The 17,359-nt window shown below is 39.1% G+C and overlaps 1 protein-coding gene across 3 annotated transcripts in view; it reads left to right on the plus strand.

Moving 5' to 3' along the window:
• The window catches only part of wnk3 (WNK lysine deficient protein kinase 3), a 36,961-nt gene that overhangs the window by 16,442 nt on the left and 3,160 nt on the right, over nt 1–17,359 (plus strand). Inside the window, exons 3-24 of one of the 3 annotated variants that reach the window (XM_011477060.3) lie at nt 1,192–1,364; nt 1,866–2,086; nt 2,453–2,610; nt 2,808–2,896; nt 2,978–3,197; nt 3,921–4,248; nt 4,393–4,508; nt 4,627–4,794; nt 5,375–8,269; nt 8,744–8,787; nt 8,972–9,107; nt 9,190–9,306; nt 9,381–9,482; nt 9,567–9,612; nt 9,807–9,950; nt 10,038–11,620; nt 11,845–12,091; nt 15,061–15,146; nt 15,233–15,570; nt 15,699–15,934; nt 17,024–17,119; nt 17,199–17,356. In XM_011477060.3, the coding sequence (XP_011475362.1) occupies nt 1,192–1,364; nt 1,866–2,086; nt 2,453–2,610; nt 2,808–2,896; nt 2,978–3,197; nt 3,921–4,248; nt 4,393–4,508; nt 4,627–4,794; nt 5,375–8,269; nt 8,744–8,787; nt 8,972–9,107; nt 9,190–9,306; nt 9,381–9,482; nt 9,567–9,612; nt 9,807–9,950; nt 10,038–11,620; nt 11,845–12,091; nt 15,061–15,146; nt 15,233–15,570; nt 15,699–15,934; nt 17,024–17,119; nt 17,199–17,356 (7,701 nt within the window). The remainder of the gene's footprint in view (nt 1–1,191; nt 1,365–1,865; nt 2,087–2,452; nt 2,611–2,807; nt 2,897–2,977; nt 3,198–3,920; nt 4,249–4,392; nt 4,509–4,626; nt 4,795–5,374; nt 8,270–8,743; nt 8,788–8,971; nt 9,108–9,189; nt 9,307–9,380; nt 9,483–9,566; nt 9,613–9,806; nt 9,951–10,037; nt 11,621–11,844; nt 12,092–15,060; nt 15,147–15,232; nt 15,571–15,698; nt 15,935–17,023; nt 17,120–17,198; nt 17,357–17,359) is intronic. The other 2 variants (XM_011477061.3, XM_020704635.2) reach the window with 2 other exon arrangements.

A 17,359-nucleotide genomic window follows, 5' to 3' on the forward strand; every position in this document is an offset into this window, starting at 1 on the left:
TTCCATTAATCGTATAAACAGCAAAAAAAAAAGTTCCAAAACACAAATTCAAAGGGGGAGAGTAAAGGCTGCTAACACTGGGACAGCAAAATGGGAGAATATTGTATTAGACACATCAAATCTGTCTATTTTTCATCCAACGACCTGCAGGCCCCAGCCTCTATTAGTTTAGCTTTGTGTTAGGCATAAAGCTTTGCATCAATGAAATCGATCAGTGGAAATCTAGTTTTTATGACTGCTATTTTTAGTGAGGTCTGTGACAAATCAATGGCTGCTGTTACATTCCCTTAAAAAAAATTTGTCGATCAACTTTTTCATCTATGTGACTTTACCTTACCGAAATAGCAAAAATAAACCTAAAGCAACTACCGGTAAATCTTAAAGTATTTAATTAAACTGGTATACAAATTTTTATTCTCTCAATCAAAAAGGCTTTAGGTTTGCAAAACCTAAAAAACTATAAAAATGAAATTGTTGTGAAAACTATGGTAGGCAAGAAGAAATTCTTATGACATCTACACCGCAGAAACAATTTTCACATGTTCTCAGTTATATTACGTCGCCTGTTTACATGCTATTTTTAACCCAAAACATTTTTAATGACATAAAAGACATGTGCATTTTATTTTATTTTTTGGTATGAATTGTATTTATTAAAGCACATATGATTTGAGAAAGAGGAAGCTATAGATGTAGATAGTCATTACATAATAGTTAGCATACATATCTTTTTTGTAACACTTCAACGTACACCAAAGGGGGGTAGCTGCATGAATTTGTATTTTATATGAAATCAAAAGTAGCTTGTGAGCTGTGACCCTGCCTGCTTTCAAGGTTTCTATGACCGTCAGTGAACTGGAATTTTTCCGCCTCCATTCTGTCGCCATACTGGGGATATGTGGCAGATGCAGCAGACATCTGCTTTATGCTGCTATAGCTTGGGTGTTGTCTTAGTGTTACTTCAATTCAATGCTTCTACTTCCATCTAGTGGCTGTAGTGATTACTGTGCAGTCATGACTGAAGAAAGAACTTTACAGTTGAATCCTTTCTATGGATAGAGTGTGGAGGCACTCTTATGTTCATGAAATTATCTCAAATTGCTTGTGGCTATAAAAGCCTGAAGTGGTAAACAAAAAAGTGAAGCAGATGTTAAAATAGCAATATCATGTTTCACATACCTCTCGTTTTAGGACCGCAAGCTGACCAAGGCTGAACAGCAGCGCTTTAAGGAGGAGGCTGAGATGTTAAAGGGGCTTCAGCACCCAAACATCGTCCGCTTTTATGACTCCTGGGAGTCTGTTCTGCGTGGAAAGAAATGTATCGTTCTTGTCACCGAGCTCATGACATCGGGAACACTGAAGACGTGTGTATACTTTTTTTGTGTCAGCTTTGTGAAGTTATTTTTGTCTATCTTTGTCATATTGTTTTTGCCAGCTAGTATAGTTTTTTAGCCACTTATTTTGAAAAACACTTACTGTTTATAATTAATTTTTTTTTATTTACTGACATTTATTTTTATTCTACATAGTGTCAAAAAATCATGCAAATCTTTTTTTTAGTTTTATTTTTAACAAAAAATGAATGTATTTGTTGAAATGGGCTTCAGTTTTTAAACTGCATACTTTATTTCCCTAAAATCAAGTAAAATATTTTCTTCATGTTTCAGAGTGACGTAAACCAGAAAAAACTAAATGCTAATACTTCTTATGTAAAGTTAACATAATGCTTTATGTAAAATATAAGGGCATTTCCATAAAGTTACACAATTGCTAATCAAGTTATTGTTAGATTATGTTGTCTCTTATATTGTTGTGTTTGCATTTATTTATGTTTATTTTGTCTAATCTTTTTTTTCTGCGCATAGCTATCTAAAGCGCTTTAAAGTGATGAAACCCAAGGTCTTAAGAAGTTGGTGCAGGCAAATTCTGAAGGGCCTTCACTTCCTTCACACGAGGACTCCACCAATTATTCATCGAGATCTTAAGTGTGACAACATCTTCATCACAGGCCCCACAGGATCAGTCAAGATAGGGGACCTGGGACTTGCTACTCTAATGAGGACCTCCTTTGCAAAGAGTGTGATAGGTACGCTACAGAGGAAAGCTAGTTGTTTTTGTCAACTGCAGAAAATCATCAGCTTTATCTAAACCTTCTCTGCACCCAATGTTCTCACATTTTTAAATTGTTTTTATATAGTTTATATATAGTTTTATATAGTTTATATATAATGTACTATTATATGAAAGAGAAAATCAATGTAAAATGAAGTACATTTAAATGTCAACAAGATTTGTAAAATGTAGCACACTTTTGGTACTGTTTGTAAAATTTTAGCTTGAATCAAAAAAACAAAGTGATTTTGCAGTGGATGAGGCTTTTCATAAGCAAATGTTTCATGATTTTATTTGTTTGAGTGGATGTTAAAGGAAAATAACTTTCTTTTCTAAACAGGAACACCAGAGTTCATGGCTCCAGAGATGTATGAGGAGCATTATGACGAGTCTGTGGATGTGTATGCTTTTGGGATGTGCATGCTGGAGATGGCAACTTCAGAATACCCCTACTCAGAGTGCCAAAATGCAGCACAGATTTATCGCAAAGTTACTAGTGTGAGTGCTATTAATATCATTTACTGTCCTGAAAACATTCGTTAAGCAGATAAATGAAGTCTAATTTATACTTTGTTTTGTTAGTTTCCTTAAATATAATTTCAGCTGTTTGGCTTGATAGCATAAAATGACAAATTTGTGTAAGTTTAGCATTTATGTCTATATAAACTTTTCCGTATGTACACTTACATTTTCAGGGCATTAAGCCAGCCAGCTTTGATAAAGTAAATGACCCAGAAATTAAAGAGATCATAGAAGGCTGCATTCGTCAGACTAAAAGCCAGAGGTAAACAGGTTTATTTGCAACATGAGTGTCTCTTGTAGATGTACAGTACTTGTCATCTTTGGGACTTTTTTCACTCATCAGACTGTCTATACGAGACCTCCTTAACCATGCGTTCTTCGGGGAGGACACTGGTGTTCGGGTGGAGCTTGCAGAGGAGGACACAGGCATCCAGGACTGCCTTGCTCTACGGATTTGGGTCGAAGACCCCAAAAAGTTAAAAGGGAAGCACAAGGACAATGAGGCCATTGAGTTTAGCTATGACCTGGAAAACGATAGTGCTGAGGAAGTGGCTCTGGAAATGGTGAGGAACAAGATGACTGATGATTGGAAAAAATAGTTTAAAAGTCTCTGCTGTAGTGTATGGTTGACCTGGAAAGAAAGATCAGGGTTGGGTGGGGAAAAATCATCTTCTCAAATGGCAATAACTTCAGAATAAGTAGAACTGACTACAAACAAGAATCAGCACATTATCTCATAATGAGCTTATAAAAATCATGTGCTTCAACTCAGGAATAAGACATCACGCATTGACATTTCTTAGATGCACAAACTATTTCTAAAATAAAAACAGTTATTTAAACATCAGGTTAACCCCTTCCTGCCACAACTTATTTCCAATTATATAAAAAAATGTTTTGGTCTTTTATTTCAAATTCAAGTTAATGGTAAATTAAGTGGAGTCCTGGTACGTTGTGAATCTGTGAAATATGGAGTGAAGAAGTTAAAGACAGTTTTTAAAAAGCACAGTGTTTAAAAGAAGCTTAATTCAAATTTCCAGCACAATTACATACTTACGGTTGAATATAATATTCTTAACAGTTGTTCTGGGGATGACACTTTATAAACCTTGTCATTTTGATTTATATTTGGCATCAGATTTGTGTAGTCTTTCATTTGGCAAGTGACTGTCAAACTAATTCCAGATAATCCTCAGATTTCAGAAGGTCTTTTGTGGATTAGTTTTTAGAGCATACTGAGTTAAAAACCACCAACTCCTTCTTTCTCACATTCCCTTTTTTCAAAGGTCAAGTCTGGATTCTTCCATGAAAGTGATGCTAAGGTGGTGGGGAAATCCATCCGGGACCGAGTAAACCTAATTAAAAAGTCCAGGGAGCGTCGTCAACAGCAACTTCTTCAGCAGCAAGTCTTTGAGAAGGCAAAAAACTCTACTCCCCCCTCATATCCTTTTTCTCATCCTTCTTGCCCATCTTCACTGCACATACCATCTGGACATGGAGGAGGTGGAGAGCAAGGAACTGGAGGAATAATGCAGGAGTCTGAAGAGCTCCCTGAGGCAGACCAGCATGTACAGCAGCAAAGTGTGCTCAGTGGAACCACCCTGAGTCTGCCAGGTAATGCATTTTTAGATTAATATATGATAAATGTTTGAATAAAACACTTGATATGGTCTAGCAACAGGATCAAGAAGAAAATGAAGCATTTTATAAAAGAAATATAATTAACTTTTTGTTTACACTGTTGCTCCGAATGTGAAGATGAGACCATAGGGCGTGGCAGCTGTGACTCTTCTACAAGTGGACAGAGCCAGGCATACTCTCTCCATGGGGAACCATACCCTCTTTCTCATATTTCTCTCCCATCAATGACATCTGTGAGTCTATGCTTTACTTTACTCATAGTTTTTTAGATGTAGGACTTACTATGTATTGTTTGAATTTGTTGGATCGTTTAAAATTAACAATGTATTGTTTTCTTTTTCTTTTTTCAAGAGCAATGGTGCATCATCTAATTCTCAAATGCTGCTCTCTGGTGAAAGTGGAAGTGCTCCAAACATGCTTCTTGGGCAGAGTGTTGGTATGTCTACCATGCCTATTGGCCAAAGTGGAGGGGGAGCCATTGGTCAGATCTTTATTCAGCCCACCAGCGTGGTTTCACAGGTATCAGTGAGTTTTTTTAGATGAGAAGGAAAATGTACATCAAAGCGAAACGTGCTTTTGATATTTAGTTAAATTGAAAGCATTTTAGAGAATCCTTGGCGTTTTTTGCTAATTGCAATATTTCTATGAGTCCCACTAATTTCCCACATTTGGGTTCTTCTCCCCCGAACTAATAATTAAAACCATGTAACAAGTCATCCTCAGAAGAATCTAAGATTGATCATCTGTTGAACATTTGTCAAGATTTCCACCTGAAAGCTAGTTTCTATAGTTATTAAGGTGGAATAAACAGTAAAAAATCCCTCATTAAATTACATTGCAACCATTTTTCTGCCCATTTTATTTGTAATGTGGTAATTTCCTCCCTTGATGTGCATTAACATTTTCCTATCTAAGCTGTGCCTGTTTGGTGAAACATTACTGATTGACTTTAAACATTGTGAGGAAATTTTGTTGATTCAAATTGTGTGATCATTATTTTATTTTCTGCTGAAACTTATTCCTAAACTAATTTTGTACTTCTTTCTTTCTCTCCTCTTTCAATTCAAATCCTCATTTTTCCTTCTTTGCCACTGTGTAGTCACAAACTTTTGATTCAGATGCATTTAAGCTGGCTGCCACTCAGTCATACACCCTGCCAGTGTCCCCACAAGCCCCCATTAACGTTCCTACCACATCGATGCCAATCAGTGATCCCACTGGAGTGTCTGGGACCATTGTGCCCCACATGCAGCATGCCAACCCCACTGCCACTCCCATGCCAATCACTGACATCATCCCTCATGCAGTTCCCCAGCAAACACAGCCTATCATGATCCCGGAGCAGGCTGTTGTCCCAAATCAAGCCATTGGAATTAATTCACAGACCTCCACATTTCAAAAGCAAATGGAGGCCAAACAGCAAGAACTTAGTGCTGCTCAGTTGCCATCAGAAGGGCATCAGCAGAGTATTTTAGCTGCAGCTGTTCAGAAACCTCACTACGAGTCTCTGCAGCAGATCTGTGTGCAACATCCTGTTCAGCAAGTCCATCCAGCTTCTCAACAGGTGACCATACAACCAAGCACAGAGTCTCAAGCTATGTCAGTCCAGCCAGAAGAGTTGACTCTGACATATACACAGCTACAAACAGGTGATCCATGTAATCAAACAAGGGCCCAGTCACAGCAGCTGCAACAACAACTTCAGCAGCAGCAAGTTCTGTTGCAGCAGCAGCAACAGCTTGTGCAGCAGCAGCATGCTCTCCTCCTCGAGCAGCATCAGTTGTATTTCAAGCAGGGGCTAGATCAGCAGCAACAAAAAGAACTCCTTCAACAACAGCAGCAAGTCCAACTACAGCAACAGACAGCAATGCAACACAAAATACTGATTGAACAACTGCATCAAGGTGTGGTTCCTCAAGAGAAACCTCAGCAATCACTCCTACAAGATGTCGCTTCAAAGCAAAATCAGCAAAGTCAGTTTTACCAACTAACCGAGCAACAAAAAGGTGGAACAAAAACCGAAGAAAATATGTTGCTAAACAGGGAACAACTACAACAAAAAGTTCTATGTCACCAACAAAATGAGCAGGTTCAGCAGCAAATCTTAATCCAGCAGTTGGAGCAGCAACATCACCAAGCACTAATGCAGCAACATTTGCAACATCAGCTGATTTTGCAGCAACAGCAGTTGCAGAGTCAAGAGCAGCAACAACTCCAAGGAAAAATAGAACAGCAAGCTCTTTTGCAACAACAGTTAGAACAACAGCAACAAGCAGAGATGCTACAGCAACATGCTTTCCTGAAGCAGCCTGTTCAAGAGCAGCAGAAACCCGCTGCCAGCCTTCAGCTTCAGCAAACAGAAATACCAACGGACAACATTGCTATGCATATTCATCAGCAGCAAGCTGATGTGCAACAAGTGTGTGTCCCGCAAATAAAAACAGATCAGTTAGTGCATCATTCCACTCCGCATCACATAAAAGAGCAACAGCAGTCGGTTGTACAGCAGCATCAAGAATTCGTTGAACAGCATCAGCAACAATTCTCAGTGATGGACCTTTGTCCTCCATTCAGCGTTGATACAGAAGTAGTTCAGCATCAAAGTCACAGAATCTCTCAAACCCAAGTCCCAATGGCAGTTCAGAGTACACAGATAACTGCCCTGACATCTCCTGCAGTCATCAAACAGCAGGGGCAAAATGAGTATCATCTCCAGAGGCAAGACCAGGCCTCTCTCCAGTTTTTAGCCCAGTCAGCAGCCCAAGCATCTCAACCTGTGGCTGAGGGTTATGTGCTCCCCCCACAAGCTATGATCCAAGGTCAAGTACCAATCAGTCACACCCAGCCGGTTCCTTTGCAGACCACCTACACTGGACCTGTAGCCATCACACAGAGCCAGAGACCTGCTCAGCCATCAATCCATACTCAACCTCTTCTTGCATCTTTTTCTCAGTCCCAGTCACAACCGGACCAAATACCAAATCTTGGTAACCAAATGATGGGCCAACAAAAACTATCTGTTGCTCAGCCTCCAGTTGCTCTTTGTTCTGATATTAGCATTCAGCAAAATGTTCAAACACCAGAGCTCATCCACCTGCCTCAGTCCTCCCACCAAGCCAAACCATCTATACCACAGAACATTGCTCAACAGCTGGAGCATCACAGACTGGTCCTACAGTATCAGCAGATGATGGATTCACACGTCTCTGTTGGAAGTGCTGGAACTCTAACAGACGCCCTCTCATCAGTACTTGACTCTAAATCCCTTAATGCCCCTCTTCATCCTGTGCATGCTAAACAGTTTGGAGCATCAGGCCAAACAACACTATTTCCTGCTCAGCACCAGTCCGCAGGAAGCACTGTTGACCCTTTACTAATTCCGCCAGTGTCCCATACATTGTTACCTCAATTAAATGACCCAAGTCAGCAACATTTAAATAACCCTCCTCAAGTGCAGCAGCCATCAACCTTACAGATACCACAGAGCCAGTTGCCCCTCCAGCTCAGCCCATCACCCATCCAGCAACCACCTCTAGTTAATTTGGCTGAAACCCAGTCACAGAACAGGGCTCTGCCCCTCTGCAGTCAACTAGCTGCAGGTGCCCCTGCTTCTCCACAACATGAATCAAAACAAATCTTCCCAGTTCACACCTCAAGTCAGGCTGAACAACACCTTCAAACTCATTCACACAATCAGACACCCACAGACAAAGCAAATTCTGAACTGCTTGTTCTGTCCCATACTTTCTGTCCTGCTCAAACTGTCAGCCCTTTGTGTTCCTCAACATCCCTGACATCCCTCCCACCCCAACAATCTGCCGCTGCTGAGCTTTCCACGTTTCTGCCAGCAGCCTTGTTAACCTTGCCAGGACAGTCTGACATTACACTCACCTCTCCACCTGTCACTACACATCACTCGCTTGAGTCTAATAACCCTAAACAGCTCCAACCCTCGCTGCAAGATTGTGACCTTTCCTTACTGGGGATTTCTCAGGTACATAGAGAATAAAAGTTTCTATTTTATTTTTGAATTATTTTATGTTGTTGAAATACAGCTGCAGAGAATAACAATAATATCAAAATATCTGACTAAACCTTTTTGGATTCAAACTCACTAACCCACATATTTTTAAATGTGTAGATTTGATGAAACATGCGATAATGCTCAGAATTATTGGCCCCCTTGAACAAAAATAATATTGTGCACTAGACATCATTATTGCCAATTTGTACCCATACATTACATTTTGAGAGAACAACAAAACAGAACATTTGGCATTAATGTCTGCTGGTAAGCATAGGCTTTTCTAGAATAACACTGTTATAGTACCAGGAATGGTTTTTCACGTTGATATTTTATTTAATTGTACCCTTAAATCAAGTTACTGCTTTATGAGTTTGTTTTGTTAATGACTTTAGCTTCATATTTATTTTCTTATCTTATATTTATCCACCTACAATTTTGCAGGATGGTCCAAATGTGACAAATGCAGAACATCATTCTTCAACAGGGTATGTATCATAAATTAAAAGTGAAGAACCTAAAATGGTAAAAAATGTAAACAACCTAAACACATGTTTTTTTTTACCCAAAGACATTTCTGATAGAGTTCTTATGTTATCTTCAAATGAAATAATTGCAGATGTATTATTATGTATTTAGGAGCACGATATTTGACATTTTTGTTTTTCTCAGTTCTGTTCCAGCAAATGGAGAGGATACCGCCCAGTTATTGGCAAATGGGAAATCGGATAGATCCAAATGTCAAAGGAGAGCTTCCTGTCTGAAACCAGAGAAAAGTTCACAGCAGTTTCAGATGAGCATGCTTCAGGTAAAAAAAAAACACTAAATAAAAATAAAAAGAATGTAACTGAACAATTTAGAACAAGGTTTTGTTTTTTTAACCCTCATAGGTATCTGGAAGTGGAGACAATATGGTCGAATGTCAGCTGGAAACTCATAGCAACAAAATGGTGACATTCAAATTTGACATCGAAGGCGACGCACCTGAGGACATAGCAGATTACATGGTACTTTATAAAGGTGTTGCAACTATGTTTGTTTTTAATTCATTATTATTAATTTATTTGGTTGTGTATTTTAGGTGGAGGAGGACTTTGTCCTGGATGTTGAGAAGGAGAAGTTTGTCGAAGAGCTCAGATCAATTGTTAAGAAAGCACAGGAAATCCTTCAGACACATTCAGAGGTATGATGATTTCTGTCACAGTCTCCTCTTCAATGTTTACATAGCTGAGTAATTATATTTTTTAATGCTTTCCTTTTCTGTCAGACCGGATCAACAGGCCAGATACATGTGAACACTCCCACAGGCTCAAGTAAGTTTATGAATGGATGTCTTTGACGATTCTTACAGACCATACAAGTTATGTTCTTCAAGAGAACTTCTTTTGATTCCTCTGCTGTTTTGTTATTTCTCCGCAGAGCTCAAATAACCCTATTTAAAAGAAATATTACCATAATGATGAGTTATGATGTAATGTGCAACTAATCCAGTTTTCTGGTTTTTCAGTGGACTTGGTACCCTATTCTTCTCCAGTTGGACGATGGCGTTTTTTTATTAACCAAACTATTCGCCACAGAGACTCTCTTTCCAATCAAGGGGCAGTCACACCACCTCCCACTGCAGAGTCAAAACATCCTCAAGGAAATACAGGTAAACTCTTTATACGTTTCTTGAAATCTTTGGTTTATTAATGACCCTGGCAGCAGCATAACAAAACTAACTGTGTTTTCTCTGTAGCTGTGGAAAGTGAAGGATCCCAGATTTTGGAGTCCTTAACTGGAATGACTTCCCCTTCCTGCAGCTCCCCATCTTCTACCTTGCCCCCAGCCCCCACTGTCTCAGTCAATGCCTCAGTAACTCCATCAGCCCCAGCCACCCCTGCTTCTGAAACCACCTGTGGTCCAGCCTCTTTATCTCACATCGAACTTCAAGGGCACACTTCAGATTGTGCTGAGCAAAACCCCTCTGCTTCTTCAGCCTTACCAACATCAGCTGCTGCTAACATCCCCACTGTGCTTCCTGCAACTTTCCCATGTCCCTCACCCATAGCCGTTCTTCCTGATAATGTCACCCTTCCTTCTATAACTGCATCTTCCACCGTAGCTTCAAGTGTGGGAGATGCAGTATTCACTGCACTAAAGCCATGTACACCAATAGTGTCTCATTATCAAGCTGCTTTTTTCTCACCACCTTCTGCCACTATTGCCACTTCTGCATTAAGCCCACATGGTATAGAACCACAACAGCCTGACGGTACATCAACCACACAGCAGTCACACCTGCAGCCTGCGCCAGCTCTGCAACAGCAGCTGCAGGCGTGGCAGTTTGAACAGACACAGCAACTTCACCAAGCCTACCAAGATCAAGTTCAGCTGCAGCAAGAAAGAGCTCTGCAGCAGTCTGTCCTCCAAGTCCTCACTCAATCCAGTCATACAGAATTGTTGCAGCCATCTGTAACACAACCATATATTAGCTCAGTACCACATCAGCAGACTTCACAGCAAACCCCAGTTCCTGCTGAGCTAGAACAACATGTACAGTCCCAGAAAAATATGCAGCATTCGGAGGAACAGCACAAAATGGCTAAAGGCATGGACACACAGTACAAACAGCTGCAGTTTTCACAGCAAAAGCAGTCATCTTTACAGATGTCAGAGTCAGAGGTTTCCACAGGAGAAACAAGCATTACAGAGGAAACAGGCAGCTATTCGGCCCGTTTTCCTGCTTCATCTGATTCTTCTGTACCGCCTCAACCTGCATGCTCAACTGAAGGTATTTTATCCAATCTATCCTACAAACTCACACCATCCCCTGCTCAGCCCTCTTCTGTGGCCGAGTCAGATAGTGAAGGCCCTCCCAAAATCGAATTTGTTGACAACAGCATGAAGACTTTGGATGAAAAGCTGAGGAACGTTTTGTATCAGGAGTACAACAGCGGGGTGGCATTGGCTGGAACTGCCTCTTTTCTCGCATCAACTGCCTCCACAACAGCAGGTGGTGATGAGTCATCTGAGGCCCAATCAATCCACAACTTACCTTTTGGCCCACCTGCCTCTTCCTCAGATACTTCCCCTCATTCCTCATGCTCTACCACGTCCTCTCCCACCTCCCGTTCTTCTTCCACTTCTCCTGATCCTGAGAGATGTGGACAGGGAAGAGAACCTTCTTCAGAAGCGCCCAATCCTGTGGAGCAGCAGCCTGGGCCATCTCTCCCCTCTACCTCTGCCTCATCTGCCCTTCCTACCTTCCCAGTGTCTCTCAGTCATGACAATCCTGCTGGCTCCCAGAAGCCACCTGGAACAGGAACCCCAACTGTTCTTGTGAGTAAATGCCACGGAGAGATTGTAAGATAACTTTCTCTCTGTACCAAGTTTATTTTATTTCAATTAACATACAGTATTTAAGAAAGGAAATGTGGCTCAGTTATGTTCTCTTGTAAAGTGTCTGTGACTATGTATCATATTTAAATGTTAAACTCTATCTTAAGTCCCTTTTTCATGTCTCATCTCCATGCAGTCGTTTTTAACTGCCTTAACTGTTCTAGGCTGTACCCTCACATTCTGAAACCAGTGCCACTGGAGATGCGTCTTCGTCCCCCAATCAGCAACCCCTCTCCTTTCGGCATGGACAGCAGCAGCACAATGCAGGAGGTGGATATTTTGGCCTAAACCTGACATGTCCTAGTATCAGAAATTCTGTTAGCAAGAAATCCTGGACTCGAAAATTCAAAAACTGGGCATGTAAACTGCGCCACTCCACCAGCTTGTTCAAGAAGCCCAGAGTTCCTCAAGGTAGCGTCCTTTTAGGGATCAAGAGCGAAAGAGAGCGAAAGAGAGAGAATGGATTGTTGGGTCATGGACCTAAATCTAACGCCTAATATTAGTGTTAACATAGTAATATCATTTACCTTTAAGAATTAACAAACAAAAAAGTTATTGGATTACAGTGAAGTTAGATAAAGACATTGTTTTATTTTGCCAGTTGATCATAGTCCCCATGTAAGTCATTGTTGACGTCAAAACACGCAGGTGCATCTCAATGAATTACTTTATTTTTCAGTAACTCAATTTGAAATATGATACTCAAAAAGATGCTAAACGAACAGAGATGGCTGCAGCTTATGATGAAGCTCATTCAAGAGTTAAAAAATGAACTGCTGCTGGATTCACTACTATACTGCTATGTATGGACATATCGAGAATACGGGTTTGGAAGAGAGCTACTACGCCAGATGCTATGCCTGACACAACCTTGTATTTTCATGGCACAGGGAGGCCCAGATAGGCAGCAGCACAAAGGGTCTTGCCTAAGGACCCACAGTGAGCTTTAGCTTATTGCACGCCCTGGGAAGCAAACCAAGGTTTCCTGCACGTCAGACCTACACTTAGCCAACTGAGGGTATTTTAATATATTCTATAGAGACCTAATTAAAATGCAGTACCGTAAATAATAAACTGCAAGACACCAAACTCAACAACACAGAAAAATTAAGTTTGCTACCAGAGCAATCAGAGTTTCCATAACACCCCAGCAGTGCCTCAAATGAAAACCCTTCATGATCTGCCACTCTAGTTCAACCAAAAGGATGCTCTAAGAAGGATTGAGGAGCTGTCCAGACTTTTCGTTAGTCCGATGCTTCTGGGTTAGACACTGGTTTTGTGTATTTTCATTCATTATCACAAAAAATACAGTACTTCATCAAATATATGTTTTTCTGTAATAAGGCTACAATAGAAATGAATTTAATTTCTTAACTTCAGTAATTAATAATCATCTTTTGAATAAAATTGTAAATGATTGAGATGCACCTGCAGGTAACTGCTTGTTTATTTCTGCGTCTAAATTCCTTTTTTCATTTTTCATTAATTTTTATTTTATCTTTGCACTATTTATTTAAATGCAATAATTATTGAGAGTAGCAGAGGCTGCAATATTGGCACGCTTTAAAAAAGGTTTGCATCAGATTTGACAGAAGCTCACTGTGTCCTGTGTCCAGAACGTATCCCTTCCCTTGTCACCCTCTGTCATTGCCCCAAACCCACAGGCACGACTAACAGCAACACCCGCACGTCCTCGTCACGCCGGGCGGCTCAGTGTAGACAACCCCATGCAGGACACGTCTTTACTCAGATAGGATTGGAGCGGAAAAGCTAAGCTGAAATGTGTCCAGTCACAATTCAGAATACATGTGCACTTTTTGAATAAGCATGAGCAGTTCAGCATTCTGCTGTGAGATTCCTGTGTTTAATCTAGTCAGAGCTGAATCCGCTAATATACTTATGTATGTATTAAAAAAATAACAATTCTTATTTAAACTGTTTATTTTTAGAAGTTTAAGTTTTATTAAAAAAAATCATTACATTTAGTATAACCCTGTTTCTAAAGATTTGTCCTATTGCAGGAAATGCAAATATTTGCATTATCCAATAATGTTGCCAGGTATGCATTTTAAAGTAAATTATCAAAAAACTGGGAAATCCTCATTGTTCAAAATGTAAAGTTGACATCTGAACGTTAAATCATTTATTTTTTCAGCTTAAATTTATTGAACATCTTTTGAGCAAGTTGGATACGTAATAACCTTCAGATAATTCAAGGAACTCCTTATCTTCAGTTACTTTTAACACACATGGTAGGAATAAATGATCTTCAATAGCATCAGTAATACTAAATGAGCAGTACTTCCAATTGTGCATCACTTTAAATATCTTAACTACAGACATCAATCAAGTCAAAAATATTCCAAATTAGTATATATTCCGAGAAAAGACAGTTTGTCCTGAAAAATAATGAGATTCTTTGGTAAAAAGAGGATTGTTCTTCATGCAAGTAGTATGAATCGAGCAGTAAAACTACTCATAAATATGTTTTTAGTTATGTTCCCTTGAATAGCTGCCTCATATTACCAATTTGTTTACTTTTATCATTTTGTTTGTTGTGTTGGTTCCCAGTCAGAAATGTGGCATAAATAATTTGCAATTCACTCCTTTTCTGTTTTTATATCTACTTCTTTGATCACATTTTTGGAAACAGGGTTGTTGTTAGCAGTACACACTAGTCAGGGCCTAAAGGTTGTTCCAAACGTGTCTATTGGTAAAGTTTTTATTTGTCTATGCTTTTTCATGCTGTTGCTGTATTCATCACTGTTGCATGTCTTTGTGTTTTTTATTTGTGTTGCATGTTTAGCAGCAGCTTAAGATCCCATATCTTATTATTTGTGTTTTATCTTGTCTTCTAAAAAAATAACTGCTTACAGATCTTAAACTAACCAGTGGAAGACAGATTGATTTTTTGTGTGTAACTTGTATAATTCTGCTTTTAGAAATTACTTATACATTTCTTAAATGCTAATTATCAAACTTTTTGGTCTGATGCTATGCTTTGTTTGCTCTGTGTGCTGAGTCAGTAAGAATGAGTGAGTGGACCTATGGGTGGGATACATTGTGTGTAACATCTTTTTCACTGTTTGATTTTTTTAATGCAATGGCTTTAGTTGTTTTACTTTTTTTAAACAAGCATTTCCAACTATTTCTCAAAAACATTGCAAGAAACTAAGTTGATGTGTGATGTTGATGGATGATTTTAACAGTCTTTTTGTGTTTGTGCCCCACTTTTGTCTGTATGCATTTGTTTGTGTTGCCTTCATCTCCATCTTTCTGTGTTGTGTTTGTCATTCACACACCATCTTTGTGCATTTGTGTCTGCTTTTTTTTTTTGCATCTCTTTTTTTGTTTGTATTTCATCACTATTTCTTTATCAGATGAACATTCAAACAGTCAGGCTCTTGAAGATGAGAAAGAGGCTTTTCAACCAAATCTGCCTCAGACTTGCAAAGGACGCTTTCAGGTACTTGTAAAACATCATTTTTTTCTTTATTTTACTTTTTTAAAGTTTAAAAATGCAGCAATCATCCCCTAATCTTCTGTGATCAGGTGACTTTGGTGCCGCAGAGCCCACCCCCAAAAGAGGTGGCATCAGACCGTGTTACTACTCACAGGAAAGTGGGACGATTCTCTGTGACCCAGACTGAGACTAAAAAAGATGACAGGCAAACTGACAGCTCACCCGTGTCTCCTGATTTGGAAAGAGAGCGAAGGAAATTCCGGGCAAAAGAAGGTGATAAAGAAGAGTGTAAGAGAGCTCCATCTATAGCCCACCTGTCTCGGGTTCTTGGCCACAGCCACTCACAGCTCAGCAGCAGTGATGATGATGTTGAGAGCGAACTGGAGAACGAGGAGCTGAGAAAAGAACTGCACAAGCTCAGAGAGAAGTATGTCGCAAAAGAAAACGCTGTTTACATAATTATTTCACAAAACACTGTCTTTTCATCATTTTAGGTTTCCTTTTTTGTGTTTCATATAGCATTCTTTGGTCTCTATCAAATGTTTTTGTCTGTAGGCACATCAAAGAAGTGGTTTCCCTTCAGGCCCAGCAGAACAGAGAGCTTCAGGAGCTGTACAGAAAACTTCGATCTCTAAAAGACCAAAGACAGAGTCTGCCAGCCTCCCTGTCCCGAACACCCCCTCTTTCCACACTTCCCCCTGTTCTATCTCAACGCAGACCCAAGCCAACCAAAACTAAGCTTCGACCCCGGCCTCATTCTCTGATGGATAATAACGGACTTCCTCACTCTGGTCAGTCTTTGTTGTTCTGTTTTATTCTTACATGTTTTCTATATTTTGGATAATGACATGTGAGTATGTTTTGTTTTATGTTATCTTACTTTTACTTGGAACAATGCACACTGATAAACTATAAAAAATGATTAAAAAAACATGTTAGTTAAATGAACTCATGTCTAATTTCCAACGAGATATTTCTGATTTTTTAAACAATTGTTTTATATCATCGACTGATTTCACTAATAATTAACTAAATTTAGTAGCCAGGACTTCGAGGTTATTGTCCAGCAGATTATTGAGTTTCACCTCTAATGTATTTAAGACTCAAGGTCTATTTTCTTCAGTATTTTCTACTGAATAATCCAATCCAAATAATTGCGTCATTGTCATTTGCAGTCATGAATTCTGTAAAGAGTTTTGCCTCGGTTTTACTTTAAAAGCAGTTTTGTTTTTCATGAAGCTTAATCTTTGACTAAATATGACAAGAAAATGATTTAAAGTTTAAAATGATTTTTTAACAGTTCTGCATTTATCTGTCATTAAGGGAAAATTGTAAACCTTTTTTGCTGTTTCCTTTTATAGCAAGGGGTTTCGTAACTTCTTTAATTTTGAAATCGAACTGCTAGGAGCCAGTTTCAATAAAAGTGAGATAAAGATCATTCTACTGTAAAGCATTCATACTGTTCTAAATAAATTTTGTTATTTGTATTAAAAGTATAATGATTTTGATTGACATTTTAATTGCAATTTAATTTGGTAATTAGTTTTTGGACAAACAAATATAACATTGTGATTATATAGTTTGATTGTTAACAATTCCTTCTAGTTTTTTATCTTGGGTTAGAAGTTTTATCAGTTGCATTTTATTGCAATACTCTGTAAATTACTAAAGAGTTTTGATTATTTTTGACAGAAGCCATTATTATTAAGTTATTTTGATTGTATTATTAAGAAAAGGTTTTAGTTGTTGATGTCACATTTTGTTGTTTGCTTTCTCTAAAATACAAGCAAAAAAGTATAACATTGTGGGAGAACGTAAAATCATCAAACCAATCCTCTGTATTGGACTTATCCATTCTGTATGTTCCTTTAATCCTTCAGGGTTTCAACAGTCAAGTGCTTTTTCGGGCAGTGCAGAGGGAGAACTGTCGCCCCTCTGCAAACCAGATCAGTGCACATCCCTACCCCCTAAAAGAGGTAAAAATTATCTCAGAGCTGCTAATCCAGAAATCTTACAACACAATTGGTATTAGGAGCTATTTTATTTTCATCACAGATCACAGTCCTTCAAAGAAAAGCACATTCACAGATGAACTACACAAGCTCGTTGATAACTGGACCAAGGAGTCAGTGGGCACTGCTTCTCCCAAACCTTCTCTGAATCAAATCAAGCAGAGCCAGCAGGAGCAGGGAGGTTGGAGCCAGTCATCAGAGGTG

This window comes from Oryzias latipes, chromosome 7 (genome assembly GCF_002234675.1).
Source record: "Oryzias latipes chromosome 7, ASM223467v1".
In the NCBI taxonomy this organism is placed as follows: Eukaryota; Metazoa; Chordata; class Actinopteri; order Beloniformes; family Adrianichthyidae; genus Oryzias; species Oryzias latipes.